The sequence below is a fragment of the Cutaneotrichosporon oleaginosum genome (assembly GCF_008065305.1).
Source record: "Cutaneotrichosporon oleaginosum strain ATCC 20508 chromosome Unknown ATCC20508_contig02, whole genome shotgun sequence".
Lineage (NCBI taxonomy): Eukaryota > Fungi > Basidiomycota > Tremellomycetes > Trichosporonales > Trichosporonaceae > Cutaneotrichosporon > Cutaneotrichosporon oleaginosum.
Genome location: NW_027072171.1, coordinates 940,861 through 955,458, shown reverse-complemented (window position 1 = coordinate 955,458; position 14,598 = coordinate 940,861). Strand labels below are relative to the sequence as shown.

At 60.8% G+C, this 14,598-nt stretch overlaps 6 protein-coding genes across 6 annotated transcripts; 4 read left to right on the top strand and 2 right to left on the bottom strand.

The window, feature by feature from the left end:
• Positions 1-99: 99 nt before the first annotated feature.
• COLE_02075 (uncharacterized protein) lies at positions 100-946 on the top strand (the record flags this gene model as incomplete). Its single annotated transcript, XM_018421387.2, has 5 exons — positions 100-158; positions 228-301; positions 421-530; positions 635-854; positions 906-946. 5 exons carry the CDS (start codon positions 100-102, stop codon positions 944-946), a joined length of 504 nt encoding a protein of 167 aa, XP_018278707.1.
• Positions 947-1,391: 445 nt separating this feature from the next.
• Positions 1,392-2,778, top strand: COLE_02074 (uncharacterized protein; the record flags this gene model as incomplete). Its single annotated transcript, XM_018423258.2, has 4 exons — positions 1,392-1,716; positions 1,751-2,323; positions 2,361-2,463; positions 2,499-2,778. 4 exons carry the CDS (start codon positions 1,392-1,394, stop codon positions 2,776-2,778), a joined length of 1,281 nt encoding a protein of 426 aa, XP_018278708.1.
• A 105-nt stretch (positions 2,779-2,883) lies between these two features.
• Positions 2,884-3,961, bottom strand: COLE_02073 (uncharacterized protein; the record flags this gene model as incomplete). Its single annotated transcript, XM_018426012.2, has 3 exons — positions 2,884-3,321; positions 3,354-3,715; positions 3,775-3,961. 3 exons carry the CDS (start codon positions 3,959-3,961, stop codon positions 2,884-2,886), a joined length of 987 nt encoding a protein of 328 aa, XP_018278709.1.
• A 1,580-nt stretch (positions 3,962-5,541) lies between these two features.
• Positions 5,542-7,548, top strand: COLE_02072 (uncharacterized protein; the record flags this gene model as incomplete). Its single annotated transcript, XM_018423259.2, has 1 exon — positions 5,542-7,548. The coding sequence occupies one exon, from the start codon at positions 5,542-5,544 to the stop codon at positions 7,546-7,548; it is 2,007 nt and encodes a 668-aa protein (XP_018278710.1).
• Positions 7,549-7,925: 377 nt separating this feature from the next.
• COLE_02071 (uncharacterized protein) lies at positions 7,926-9,124 on the bottom strand (the record flags this gene model as incomplete). Its single annotated transcript, XM_018420373.1, has 5 exons — positions 7,926-8,618; positions 8,657-8,757; positions 8,875-8,920; positions 8,958-9,007; positions 9,076-9,124. 5 exons carry the CDS (start codon positions 9,122-9,124, stop codon positions 7,926-7,928), a joined length of 939 nt encoding a protein of 312 aa, XP_018278711.1.
• Positions 9,125-13,584: 4,460 nt separating this feature from the next.
• COLE_02070 (uncharacterized protein) lies at positions 13,585-14,349 on the top strand (the record flags this gene model as incomplete). Its single annotated transcript, XM_018427563.2, has 5 exons — positions 13,585-13,650; positions 13,705-13,782; positions 13,853-13,883; positions 13,937-14,026; positions 14,243-14,349. 5 exons carry the CDS (start codon positions 13,585-13,587, stop codon positions 14,347-14,349), a joined length of 372 nt encoding a protein of 123 aa, XP_018278713.1.
• Positions 14,350-14,598: the final 249 nt, after the last annotated feature.

The following is a 14,598-nucleotide window of genomic DNA, read 5'->3' as shown; positions in this document are numbered from 1 at the left end:
CCCACCCACCCAACACAAAACGTTTCCAACCAACACCTCTCCTCATCTCTCTACATCTCTAAAATCTAATTCAACCACCCACCAAAAGTCCTAGCCAACATGCTCGTTTTTGAGGACGTCCTTACCGGCGACGAGATGCTCTCGGACGCGTACGACATGTAAGTATCCATAGGGAGCGGAGCAGTCGCCCTGGACATTGCGGTAGACCAAGTTGGCTGACCTTACAGCAAGACTGTCGACGACGTTGTCTACGAGGTCGACTGCCAGATGATCATCGTCAAGGAGGGTGACGTCGACATTGGTGAGTCTGCGCCGACCGCCCACGCTGCTGGCCCTCGCCGGGTCGCATCATGCGCGAATGGCAGCGCAGCACAGTTATCTGTGCTCAACTACTCTTTGACTCGCAAGCTGACACCACAGGCGCCAACCCCTCGGCTGAGGAGGCTGAGGAGGCTCTTGAGGCCGGTGCCGAGCAGGTCAACAACGTTGTCCACTCGTTCCGCCTCCAGTCCACCCAGTTCGACAAGAAGGTGAGTGTGCATTACGCACTAGGAAGAGGGATGGACAGTCTGCGTGACATCTCGCCTCTTCCCAGAAGCTCAGAGACGTCCTCTGTGCGTTTGCTGACTGCAAGTCGTACCTCACCTACCTCAAGGGCTACATGAAGGCCGTCAAGGCCAAGCTCGAGACCACCAAGCCCGAGCGCGTTCCCGTCTTCGAGAAGGCCGCTGCCGCCTTCGCCAAGAAGATTGTCACCAACTTCAAGGACTACGAGTTCTACACCGGCGAGTCGATGGACACCGAGGGCATGGTCGCTCTCCTCAACTACCGCGAGGACGGCATCACCCCCTACCGTGAGTTTGCTCTGGCCTTGTCGACGTGTCCAGGATCTGAGTTGACATCAGTTACCTTCTGGAAGGACGGCCTCCGCGAGGTTAAGATCTAATCTCAATCGTCTCGTTGTTGTCTAGGGTGTTCATCACGTCGCGCGGGATGCTATACACTGTGCGATGAGGTTGTCTGGAGGCGTTTCTGAGGCAAGGGGAGGCAGTGAGGCTGCAGGGGGCTGCGGAAGCTCCAGGAGACCGACGGTGTGATCATTCGTCGCTCGGTTATGGTGCTGCGCTCCGCTTGTAGTCAGAAATGTTGAGGACCTCCTGCGTGTCAGATTTAATGTTATGACGGTGTCCAAGTGCACGCGGCGATCCATGCCGTAGGACGCGGGCCTGACTCGATTGGACTGGGAATTCAGGCATGTGGTTGGCGCCGCTCATACCACTTCTTTGCAACCTCTCAACTACCTACCACCTCCCTTTGCATTTTTCTCTCACTTTCGGCCTCGCATCTCGGCAGTAGAGACTCCTCCTGCTTGAGTGATTGTCGGGTCCGCAATGACCAACGCGCACCCGGCCTTCCGCCAGGCCGAAAAGCACTTCAAGAACCGTGCAACGCAGGCGCTGCCTGCTCTGCGCGACGTTCCGTCCACCTTCTGCCGGCCCGTGCTTGACTTCTCACGCCCCGACGCGTGCGAAGACGACGAGGTCTGGCGCGCGGGGTGGTGGGGACGGGTGTACGAGCCGCCCGTGGCTGGGAGGAGGCCGAGGAAGGCGAAGGATCGAGTCCGCGGCGAGCGGCCGCCGCTGCCTAATCTCGAAGAGGAAGGGGTACAAGTCGTCGCACTCGAGGACGGACGAACTGGATACGTTGTCGCCGAGGGTGCAGTTGCGATGTCTACACGAGCTGACGGCAGGCTGCGTATCGATACCTCGCTACTACGATGCGGGCGCCCAAGAAGCACTCCTCACTGCTTCTTTGGCGGAGTTCACGCGCCCACCGAACCCGTTGAGTCTCGACACACACTATGCCCTCCCGGAGAACATGTTCGAGCTGTACACATCGGCGCCTGATACGCCCGTGCTTCCACGCCATCTTGAGCTCGATGAAGCGGAACGCGCCGCACGTGCGGAAGAAGCACAGCGCACAGCTGGTACGCGCCCGCTCATCGACACGGCGCCTGCGTTCACGATGGGGATCGACGAGGTCAAGCGCCGGAATGCATCGTGGACGGGCGACGCCATGAGCTTGAGAGCGAGCACCAAGAGCGTTGAGACGCTCATGAGGGAGATACGCTGGGCAAATCTCGGCTGGGTGTACCAGTGGTCAACCAAGTCGTACGACTTCTCCACGGATACGCCCATCCCATTCCCACCAGAGCTGGCGGCGCAATGCCGGGAGGTCGTCGAAATTGTGCCATGGGACAAGGTGTATGCCAGCGTCAAGGCGGAGGACACACCGGACTTTGGCGCGTGGGCGAGGGATTATGGTAAGTGGTGACTGTCACCGTGCCGAGCTCACAGCAGAACCCGACACCGGCATAGTCAATTTCTACCAGCTGAACGACACCCTTATGGCACATGTCGACCGTTCTGAGCTAGACAATAGCAGACCACTGGTGTCCATCTCGTAGGGCATGAAACCCCCATGCGAGCTGACAGCAGATTGGGCCACGCCGCGCTCTTCCTGCTAGGATCCGGCGACCGGGCAGACCCACCTCGCCCCCTCATTCTTCGCTCAGGCGACGTTCTCATCATGTCTGGACGAGGGCGCCAGGCGTATCACGGCGTCCCACGGATACTGGAAGATTCGCTTCCTGCACATCTGTATCCGCGGGAGAACGACTCTCTGACTCTTGCCGCAGTCAAGCGCTGGATCTCGACTGCTAGAATCAACGTGAACGCACGCCAGGTCTTCCCACCAGGGTTTAAGCGCCCAGCCTAAGCTACTCGTCCGCCATCACGACGCTAATCATCAGTGTCCTCCATTACCTGTACTTGTTGTCTCCATATGCATAGCATTACAACCGTGGCTCGCCCACGTCATCGCTCATGGCGCGCGACACGATGCGTGCCACCTAACCCATCGCCCTTCTTTGCTCTCTTCGACCTCCTCCGCCTTCACCTTGCTGTCCCCTGCTCCCTCCGCTTCCTTCCCCTCCCCCTTGTCTTCGCCCTCCCCGTCTCTCTTCTCCGCCCCTTCGTCATCCTTCTTCTCCTCCCCATCCACGTCCATCCCGCCCGCCTTCCCATTCGCCTTCTCGGCACTTGAACGTGCAGGCGACGGCGGAATCCATCCAGACGCATTGAGGGGCAACCCATCGATGTCGGACAGATATTTGCCGCAGCGGTAGCACGGCGACTCGAGCATCTCGACCTCGTACGGGAGGCGGTGGAGCAAGCTGAGCACGTTCAAGCCAAGGCTCTTAAGATGTTCCCCGAACACGAGCGACGGGCCGAGCGGCGCTACGGCGTGGATCGGCGGCGGCTGGAGTAAGCTTTGCTGCGAGCGGTACGCACCCTCGCTTCGCGGCTGAGGAAACACCTAACGCCAAGCACGCGCGCGTCCCCCGCATCCTCGACGCCGAGCGTGCGCACGAGGCACCAGAGATATCCTTGTCCGCCGAGGCAGACGAGGAGCGCGCTGCCGTCATAGTGCGCGCTCGCGGCCATGCCGGGGTGCGCGTCGTTGTGCGCCTTCAGCGCCGACTCGAGGGTGTGGCTCCCGGACAAGTATGAGGATTCGGGGATGGGCGGGACCGGGATGGGTGCGGGCGCGCGCGACGCAGGTTCGGCGAGCCGCCGCCGCGACGAACCCGTCGGTACAGGGATGGGTGGGAGCGGCGGGAGGGGGTAGTCCGTGTTGGTGGGGTAGGGGTAGTCTGTGATCAGCCGACCAGTATACGACGACCCGCGAGATCAGTGGATGAGGCTAACTCACCCACAACGCCGTTGCTGGCGTTCTCGCTCAACGCCCGCATCACCTGCAGGCCCTCAGCGGCATTGACCTGGCCGCGCGGATGCAGCGGGTGCGGGAGCGGTGGAAGGCTCGTGATGCTCGACAGCGACGGCGGGCCGTTGACCGCGCCGTTGTGCGTGCCATCCGCGGGTGGGTGCGTCGTGGTCATGGTGGTGAGTTGTCAACAACAACTTAGAAGTTGGGAGTGATGTCGGTGCCGGTGGAGGTAATTTGCTCCCGCTCTAGCGCACAGTCAGTGGCAGTGCCAACATCTGCTTCTGTTCTTCCCCGTCTCAGTCCCGCGTCTGAATGCGTTCTGGTGGGAGATACTGATAGAAAATCCAGAACCGACTAGAGTGTTAAAGTGTGAGTGTTAAAGTTGACGAGCTTTCGCCCGCGCGAGTCGAAGCGCCTTCCCAACCTGTGATCTTCCCATCGCAATCGGCTTACCGGCGTCTCGTGGCCGTATCGTGATCAGTAATGCTGCTATTGTTCCTTTCCCTACATTATTATACTGAATGAGCTCCTATTGAATTAGCCCAGCCGTTTCCCGAAATCCATCTTTCTCATCTGTATACGCCTTGACAGCCTCCGTGATTAAAGGCGCCTCGATGGACCCAGAGGAAGTGTGAGGACGAGCTTGGAGACGAACATGGCAGAACATTGGATGCCGCTGCATCGCCAATGACACTAGCTCACGTCGAGCGCCAGTACCTTCGCTGGAGCAAAGGTGCCAGCCCTTAATCATGTCCTTTGTCTGAGATCACAGTATTTTTGGCAAGGAGCAGAAGCTGAAAACGAGGGCCCCAGCAGTGGAAGTATGTCTCTCACGCCTGTAGAAGTTTAAGTGAGGTATTTCTGGTTGGGCATCTGAGGTTAGGATTTCTTGGAGCTGCCTTTTGCTTGCTGTTGCGTGTGTATATTGGGGTGTAAGTTTGTTCGGCTGTTGCAGATATTTTTAACACATGCCTGACTCATTAACTCGTTGTCACGCAGCACTAATGGCTGAATTACTTCGTGGATACATTCATGCAGATGGCTCCATAAGCGCTGAGGCAATCCAGCCTGGGCAACAAGCCTGATGTCACGCGAGTCGCCATCAACGAGTGAGACAGTGGTTGTTCATCGAGCAGTCGCAAGTGCCCCAGCAGGGATAATTACTGAGCAAGAACGTAGGGCTAGCCTTTGTTTCTCACTGCAAAATCTGCGTTCGTCCGTGCGAGCCGTGCATCTGCGACGGTAGACCACAGACTCATTGCCGTTGGGATCGCCACAGTCCAAACACCGTCTCCACCTCCACTTCTGACCTCCACTTTTGACCTCCACCTTGAATTCCGGCCACGACTTGGGTGAAACTCGCCCTCCACACTTGCATCGCTCACGTTTCACTGTTCAATTCATCAGCACATTACTCACCATGGGCGTACGAGGGCTCCAGACCTTTCTCAAAGAGAATCGGCAGAGCCTGTGTCGCTCCATCGTGCTCGAAGCGGAGGGCAGCGTCGCACAGCCCCCGGTGCGCATCGTCGTCGACGCATGGGGGTGAGTTCATAGCTGTAGCAAGCTGACATCAGCCTCATCTACCAGCTGTATCTCGACGCGCTCCCATGGGCCAGCGGCGGCGAGTACCTCCAATTCTACAAGCTTACACGCCGCTTTGTTCGCGCATGGCGCGAGGTGGGCGTCAAGCTGGTGTTCGTGTTCGACGGAGCGCCGCCGCTCGAAAAACATGACAAGCTTATTAGCCGCATGCAGGCGAGCATCGACAAGGCCAGACTATTCTATACGACGCGGCCCGAGAGCCGCTCTTCTCCGGGCGGACAGAGGGGGGACAAGGCGATCCTGCCGCCGTTCGCGAGCCTGGCATTTGCGGCGGCGCTCGCATCACTCGATGTCGAGACGGTCTTCGTGCCCCGCGGCGAGGCGGATGGGCAATGCGTTGTGATTGCCGCCGAGATGGGCGGGTATGTCCTGGGGCTCGACTCAGACTTTGTGATCCTCGGCAGCGCAGCCGACATGAAGGGCTACATCCCCTTCGACATGGTGGAGTGGATTGAGCCGACGACGACACACGAAGCGGTGGGCGACGGCTTCACCACGACGTCAGCCAAGAAGGTGCGCGTGCGCTCCGTCTCCCGCCTTCTCCCACGCTCCAGCGGTGCGACCCTCATACTCCCCATCTACACGAGCGAGGCGCTGGCCCGCCGCCTGCGCCTGCCCCTCAACATGCTCCCTCTCCTCGCCGCTCTCTTGGGCAACGACTACACCTCCTCCTCAGATACGAACTACACGCTCGACCGGGTCGACCGGGTCGCGCGCACGCTGCGCGAGACCGTCGCGCGGCCGGGCAGCCACAACGCTGACACGGCTTACGAGCTCGTGTCGCGTGTTGTGCGCAAGCTTCACGCACAAGCGTATGTCGACGAACGCAAGCTCGCCGAGAAGGTCGACGGCGCCATCGACGCGACGATCCAGTACGTCCTCCCCTCGCCGCAGTGCTGTTCGCTGTATCCTTTCTGCTCCCGGCTTAGCGAAGGGTGTACAACGCGCGCGTGGCGCTTGCCTACCGCCCTTAGGTCCGAGGCGTCGGCGAGCGTCGTCGAGGCGTACGCTGCTGCCCGAGCCACAGGGCACTTGGATATCATGACGCGCGCATGGCTCCATCCCGGACGTGTGTATCTGCGAGACGCGCTCGAAAATCCCGCGGGACCCTCGGCGCGGGCGGGCAGGATATCGATCAATGCGCGGCGGGCGACGTACGCCATCGTGGATGCTGCGCTAGGCATGCGCTGGCCTGCGAAGGGTGCGCAGAATGACGAGGCGCTTGAGAGGACCGAAACGGCGCAGCTGATGGCCGGGCTGTCGTTACAGCCGTCAGCGGACGACGCTGACACGGTCGAGAACGGGGAGAAGTCGCAAGACGAGGCCGAGACCGTCGGGAACGGTGAGAAGCCGCAGAGCGAGGCAGGGACTGTCGAGGACAAAAGCGCGCTGGACGATGCCGAGGATGGAACACAGGAGGCCGCCGTGCGCCGCGTTGTGACCGAGTACCTGAGGCAGGGGAGCAGTGCGCGCGTCGGCTCGCAGCAGATCGAGCTCCCCGCTCCTGGAGACAGCACTTCACTTCTGGCGCCGCTCGACGAGCGCCTCGCGGCCTTCCGAGACGCGCTGGACGCGCCGGCCTCTGTCTCCTCCCTGCCCGTCGACGCGCAGCCGCTCGCGTGCGCGCTGCGCATGTGTATCCTCTCCGCGGCCGAAACAGACCCCGGCGGACACCAGGGGCGCCGCTGGCGCCGCAGCGAAGTGGAGGCGGTGGTGCGCGCCGCACTCGGATGCATGAAGGGGTGGGACGACGACCTCGACGATGACGTGGACGCCGAAGAGCTCTATCCGCTCCTGGAGACGCGCAATGCCGAGCTCGTCGCGCAGCTCTCGGCGGCACTGCTGGACACACTGACGCTCGCGCAGGCGCTGCTTCTCACCGACGGCGCGCACATCACGCCGTACGTCTACGTGTCCGGCACCGCGCTGCACTCGCTCTTGAGTGGTGCGGAGCCGCCGGCCGCTTGCGGGTGGCGCCGGTCGCGCGCGTGGGAGCAAGAGCTTGAGGACATTGTCGCGGCAGTGCTCGATGGCGCGGAGGAGGCGCTGGGCGTCGCGCACGCGCCGAAGAAGAAGAAGAAGAAGCAGCGCGCCGAGGCGCCCGCGCCGGCCAAGGGCGGCAGGTTCGATATGCTGCTTGATGAGATGATCTGATGCATTAGGCATTGCTGTGCTTGTGTAAGGCGAGTGTGGTCTGCCGTGGCAGCGCCACAGAAGTGGGGCAGGTGTGGCTGTGTCCTGAGGCAGTTATCTAAAGCACTCATCGTGCCAGGAGCACAGCTTGGCAGGTTACGAACTGCCTCATCCCACCGCCCCACCAATGCCCACAAATGCATAACAAATCTAGCCACAAGCCCTCTATCCCGCATGCACGCGACGCCCAGTGTCCTGCTGCCCGGCCCCGGGCCGCGGCAGAGCCTGGCCGCTTCTCGTCTCTCGTCTGTCTCTCTGGCCCCGCGCAGCCCATCCGTCCGTCGCCGGCCCACGCCGTGATATATGTACATAGGGTATGCAACTCGGTCCTGGCCTCCCTAGACCTTGTTGGGCCCCGGCATGGTCGCAGGATTGACGGGGTCGACATAGCCGCCGCCGGGCGCGTTGAACGCGTACGGGTTGCTTGGGCCGGGCGCGCCGGCGGCGCTGTCGCCGTAGCCGTACGCCTCGCGGCCGTCGCTGTAACCGCGCGCGTGGTTGTAGTATGCGCCGCCGGCTTCGGGGCCCGGCTCATGGCGCCCGCTCTCGTAGCTCGGGCGCGCGTCCCAGTCGTCGCGCGGCCCACCGGGCACGACCATCGAGTTCGTCCACATGACACTGTCTGTGCCGTTGTAACGCTTGCTCTGGAGGATACTCATGGTGAACGCCTCGGGGTTCTCGCTGTACACCGAGTGGTAGAGCTTGTGGTCCTTGACCTGGCTCTTGCCGTACTTGCGCGTGCAGTAGACGAAGTAGGACTGGGTCAGGGCGAGAATGACCCAAAGGCCGCCCATGAAGCCGATGTCGGCCCATGTGAACGCGTTGCACAACAACCCGCTCTCCTCGTTCAATGTCTGCTGCGCCTGCTGGGTCGCCGAGGACGATGGCGTGAAGTAGTCCTTCTCGCACTTTGCCATCGCGGCGTCGTGTCGTACGGCCGAGACGATGATGATGGCAGCAGCCACAATAAAGGCTAGGAGGGTGATGATGCCGTTGAGCGCAGAGTAGACGCGGAACGTCTTGGTCTTCTCCTGCATGTCAGCGAGACGTTGGGGGCGCAACAACGCACGCGGAACGCGCCGACGAAGCCCACGGGCTGCACTGCAAGCCCGACGAGACACACGACGGCAAAGATGTACGTCACAAACGGCGGTGTTGCGACACCCGGCACTACGCGTTAGCCAACTTCGGGATAGCGGTGCAGTGGCCATCGCTACGCGGCGCACTGCATCGCAACGCAACGGACCAAACTCGGGACGCGAGCTTGGACCGTGCGCACACACCCACCACTCGGCGCTGTAAAGCACAGCACGGCGGTCGCAACTGCTACGGCCTGGAAGTCAGCGCGCCGCGTCCAAGTGTGTACACACTGTCTGCTCGGCGATGATAGAGTAAATGCCCGCATTGACCATCGGCACCGCTGAATGTCAGCTTTGAGGGCTAGGGGCTAAATCCAGAGCAGAGGCCAGACGCAGAAAAAGCACGCACCGCAGCAGCAGTACCGTGGGTCGATGAGAGAGGTGGAGCCCTTTGCCATGTCGTCGTCGTCGTCGATCGAAGGCGGCTGGGTCGAGGTGTTGGGGGTGTTGGCGTCGCCTGGAGAGGTGACGGTGAGGGAGGGGACCTGGAGGGAGCGGGAGTTGTTGGCGGGGGCCTGGAGGGTGGGTTGACGGTCTGTGGATGGTCTAGCGTGTGCGATGGGGGGTGGGGATGTGGACGATGGATAGATGTGAGTGTTGTAGTTGTGAGAGGACGATGGATCTGGTGTTGTCATCGGGGGCGGTGAGAGGGCTGAGTCGGCTGGGCGGGACGGAGGTGCGGCGGCGAGACGCGTTCAGAATGAGGGGAGGAGGGAGAGGAGAGGGAAGGAAGGTGAGCCGAGGGGGCTGCAAACTGAGTGGTGGCTCAATCAAGCGCGCGCCAGGCGCCGGCGGAGGCTTTGCCCTGCTTCAAGAGGGCCCACGCGTCAGGCACATTGCTGCGCGGGGCCAAGCGCGAAGCGTGATGCGGTGCTTAGCCACGTGGTTGTGACCTCTCCTTGCTCTTCACGCTTCACGACGCGCCTTATGAATGCATTCCCGCGATGATGAGTGTGAGAGGTGTCCCAGCGGCAGCGGCGGGAGGGTGACGGCGGAAGGAAAGCGGAGAAGCATGCCGAGATGCGAGTGACGATCCGTCAATCGCCGAGGGAAGGTGCAAGGTGGTGGGGCAGCCTCAGCAGCGGGTAACATCGTCATGGTCTGCTGACGACGCGTCCAAGCGTCCTAGAGTTGTACGGGATGAGCATCGATTATATGGAAAGGGAATGGAGAAGCAACGCGAGGTTGACGGCGTCACGGCCTTTGAACAGCGCAGAACGATATACAGAATGCAGGGAAAGCCGTCCGACGCGAGCATGGAGCTCCACGCAACAGTACTCTAAGATGGCAGGGCGGTGGCCTTGGCAACCCTCCGCGCTGCCTGTGCTCTGTGACAGCACTGACGGCTCGCTGGCTTGGCAGTAAGTTGGCAGGAGACGCGGCCAGGCGTTTCCTTCTGAGTGGCAGCACGTCACTTGCACCGTGTTAGCACGTTGCCTCTCATAGTCAGCAGTCGGATCTATCCACCTGCCCGCGATCGGCGTTGCGACACGGTGACTCCGCTCCTCCGTCCGGCAGCTCCCCAGAAACCCTCCGTCGACATCGTCTGAGCCATAGACACATCTCGACGAGCGGTCACACTCCGACAATTGCCCACTCTCACGCCTCTGGATGCCTCTAGCGAGGAGAAGGACACAAGCACCAGTCGCCCACGCTCATCCGCTCCCCAACCCTCCACTCGTAGCGCTGGCCGTGATGCAATGAGCATGTCATCAGACTGCGCTCTACAAACGCCCAAGGGCGTGTCCCCATCTACCCATCGACGCCAGAAGCTTAGGCAGCGGCCTTGCGCTCCTTGAAGTGCGCCTTGCGGACGGCGTCCCGGCGCTGCTTCTTGGCAAGCATGATCTGGAAGCGGTCAAAGTCGGTCGCCTCCTGCGATGTTAGCGTGTGACTCGAAAAGACAGTTTTGGGAGGGAGAGAGGCGTTTTCACTCATGTGAATGTCACGGTGGACATCGACATGATCTTACACCCCTCATCGCGCGACGCCTTGAGACGCATCACGCTAGCGTGCGATGCGATCCGACAGGCGCCGCTCCTCCCGCACCGCCAATTGCAGTGCTCGGCGCAGCTCACCTTGCGGACCTGGCGGGCCTCGAGCTTCTTGGCCCAGGCCGAGGCAGCCCACTTCTCAGCGACACCCGACTTGTCGAACGCCTTCTTGACGGCGCCGGAGCCAGCGCCACGGGGAAGCTTGGCGATGGTGTAGGGGGTGAGGATGAGCTTGCGGTAGGGGAAGGCCTGGCGGGCGACCGAGGTCGAGGGGCCGTCGATAAGCGCGCGGTTGTGGTCAATGATCTCGGCGATCACGGCGAGCTTGCCGGCGGACGGGCCGTCGTTAACAAGAACGACACGGCCGACCTCGACGAAACGCTTGAAGGTAGAGGGCTGCGAAGACTGGGGTTAGCTATTGCGGCTTTCTTGTTGACACGACACGACAGCTTGACAGCGGTTTGGCGCGGCGAACTCGACTCGACTCGGGCTGGGACTTGCGGACGAAGCGGAACGGGCGCGCGCACTCTCCTACTCTCTTCTCGCCATCTCCTCTCCTTCCCTCTCTGCCATCCTTCCCTTCCCTCCTTGCGCACTCCGCCAACTCCCCCCAATGCGCGCACCCATCGCGCCCGCTATCCTGCCGTCCGCGAGTGTGTCGATCGCGAGGAGTGCCCGAGTCGAGTGCGCGCGTGCCGATGCTGTCGTCGCTGTCGTCGATGGGACTCACCATGGCGTCCACTCTATCAGCTTTTGTGCTTGATGGTTGATACAACCCGGATGGCCGTTGACCTTGGATGGGACGGCGAATCGCTCGTGCCACGTGCGCTGGACGATGGGGCCAGCGTTGGGGCGGGACCAATTCCATGGCTTAACACCGATGAATTTCTACGATTTGGTGCCTGTCAGTTTGAGTCCGTGAATGATGACGTCAGGTAGCTGTGGGCGATCTTTGCGATGTGAGGCGTGCGCGCGCGGGCCCTTCTTCTGCTCTCCTTCCATTGCAGAGAGTGGGATAACAATCAGGACATGTGATGACACGTCCGATCTGAATTCGCAAGGTCGCGCGTGACTCTCAGCCTCTGACTCGATTCAGCGCCTCTTGCGATCACTCAAAGCCTCAAGCCAAACTTAAGAGGCTCATCCCGATGCAGGCTCCGCCTTTATGCCCAGTTGCCTTGATGTTCTTCACCAATGGATCTAGGCGTTGGGTGCTGGGCGCTGGGCGCTGGGCGCTGAGCTCTCTGGGCGGCGGTGCACGTCCGTTGCACGTGACGATCCCGCAGTTGATGCCATTCATACCTCTTACGCATTCCTTTGCAACCTCGACGGCTCGCCTCGCTCGTTTCGAGGCTGACCACGGTCCGATTAGGCGTCGAGAATCTGGATAATGCTATCGACGGATGCTTGGTCGACGTCGATATGGCAGACAGGTGATGCAGCGACGAAGGCACTGTGACCTATTTCCGTCTGAACAGTTCCAAATGTCTCGGCCGTTGTGACGGAGCGGGATGGGCACGAGGACAGTTCAGAGCAGCTGGGCAGTTCTTCAGCCAAGTCTAGGAAGCAGCTGACGGGAGCGCCAGAGAACCGGGGCGGCCGCGCGGCCGGGGCCAAGCTTCGGCCCTCTCTAGCTGCACCATATACATTCCCCGAGCATAACGGTGGCGTGAGTGACGGCGACGACGTCAGCTCAGCAGTTAGGGGAGTACCGCGGATAAGAGTAATTGGGTTGACATGGCGCCATGACTGCCACGAAAGTATTGGCTGATGAGCTCATGGTGGTATGGTGGCGGAGAGCAAAGAATTGCCGCGAGCTGGAAGATAGCTCAACAAGCTGGCTCATGGCTCAAGCTGCAAGGTGTTGGGAGTGATGTGCCTGGTGTCATGATGAGCACTTCAGGGAAACTGGGTTGGAGAGCTGCAGAGTCGAGGTCTATCATACCAGTAGTGCTACCCTGGATCCCTGGAAACTATTCGTGCAGCCCTCGTCGTCGTTGCAGTCGTCGTCGACGATAGTGTCCTCATCATAGTCGCCCCTCCCTCGTCGTCAACATCCAGCGCCACTCACATTCCGTCTCTCACGCTCTCCTAATTCCATCAACATCTCCCCCCATCACACACACTTTGCTACTTGTCATTCTTCCACTTTCTGTCTCACCCCACAACACCCACCTTCTGCCCACCACCCGCAGATTATCCTCGTAGCCGCTAACTCGTCTCAGTTCCTGGGCACCAGGTCGACAGAACAAAGCTGCGCTATCCGTCTAGACCTCTTCTTGCATTGACCGGAGACGGACTCCCACCGATCCCACCGGCCACCGGGACGACCAACTCCAACGGCTGAGGCAGCTCGCAGCCCGCAGCTCCTAGCTCGCAGCTCGCAGCCAGCAAGTAGTCAGCAAGTCAGCATCCGGCAACCATTCACCTCGGGCGCCAAGAAGAAGAAACGGCCATACGCCGGCGGGCACCGTCATTCAAATCATCCGGATCCCTTCAACGCCCTCCCTCGGTTCCCTCCCACATCCAGGCCATCCATATCTCCCCCCGCCCTTGCTCCGCTCCCCGCCGCTCATTCGCTTTTTGCATCCCGTGCCGCCACCACCTGCGCACCCAGCCTCATCCCCTCGTGTTCGCCAAGCCCTCGGTTGCTAAGGGCCCCGCGCATCCCCGCAGTGCGCCAAGCACCGCCCGGCAATTCATCCTTCACTCCTCTCTCTCCTCCTCCATCCATCACTCCATCCACTCCATCTCTTCTTCTTCAACATCTTCCTTATCACTCGCTCCATTGATATCGTCTTCCACCTCCGCCTTTTGCTCCCTACACGAGACCCCGCCTCCGCCCCCCCCCCCCCACTATCACCATGACCACCCCCATGTCACAAACAGCGGCCTCTCCAGCCACTATGCCAGACGCCACGACTCCCAAGGTGCGCTCCCGCCCATCTGCGGGCCTTCCCTCTGTGTTTTACTCACCCCTCCAGGTCCACCTCCGTGTCCTTATCATCTCGGGGCAATATCACGTCTACTCGTTTGAGCCCGAGACGACTGTCGGCCGTGTTGTGAGTCTCTATTTCGGGCGGGAGCACGACTCGGGTTGCCCTTGTTATGCCGATCTCCTCTAACCGGCAGAAAGAACTCATTTGGAGCATGTGGCCTTCTGGTACGTCACCTTATGAGCAGCAGCGCAAGTATGCTCAGCACGCTAACACGCAGAATGGACCGCACCAGCACAACCAACCGCCCCGTCAAGGCTCAAGGTTCTCTACTCTGGTCGAGTGCTCGCCGACGACTCCACGTTGCTTTGTGAGTGCCAGCACTGCTCGGGGCACAAGGAACGGGCGTCACAAGCATGGTCGTCGGATATGGGGTCAAGCAGGGCGAAGCGAGGTGTGGCGCAGGAATGCACCTCGACGTACCGACGTCAATGGATCGTCGCGCACCCTCTTGTTTGGATCTTGCTTGTCTCATCATACCCCTTGCTCTTCCTCCGCTGGTTGAGTTGATCCTTGCTGACCGCAGCCAACAGCCTTCCAGTTTCGGCCTCGAACGAAAACCCAACAGTCGTCCACTTGAGTGTGCGCTCTTTCAGTATCAACGAGGCAGAAGGTACGAACCTCAACCCGTAACAGCCAGCTGATCTCAGACGACAAGAAGCACAGTGTCATCAAGCGGACGGCCACCCGCTCGTCTAATCGGCCAGCACACGCCGAGGAAGAAGTTGGCGGGTGCAAGTGTGTGATCCAGTAAATCATGCCTCCACTTGGACTTCCTCCGGCATCGTTTCCGCTCCGTTATACCCCTCGTCGACGCCCCGCACATTCCATCGCCCCGTTCGGCAGCCCGATCCCGTCTTGTACCCCTTGTTTGTCTGTACG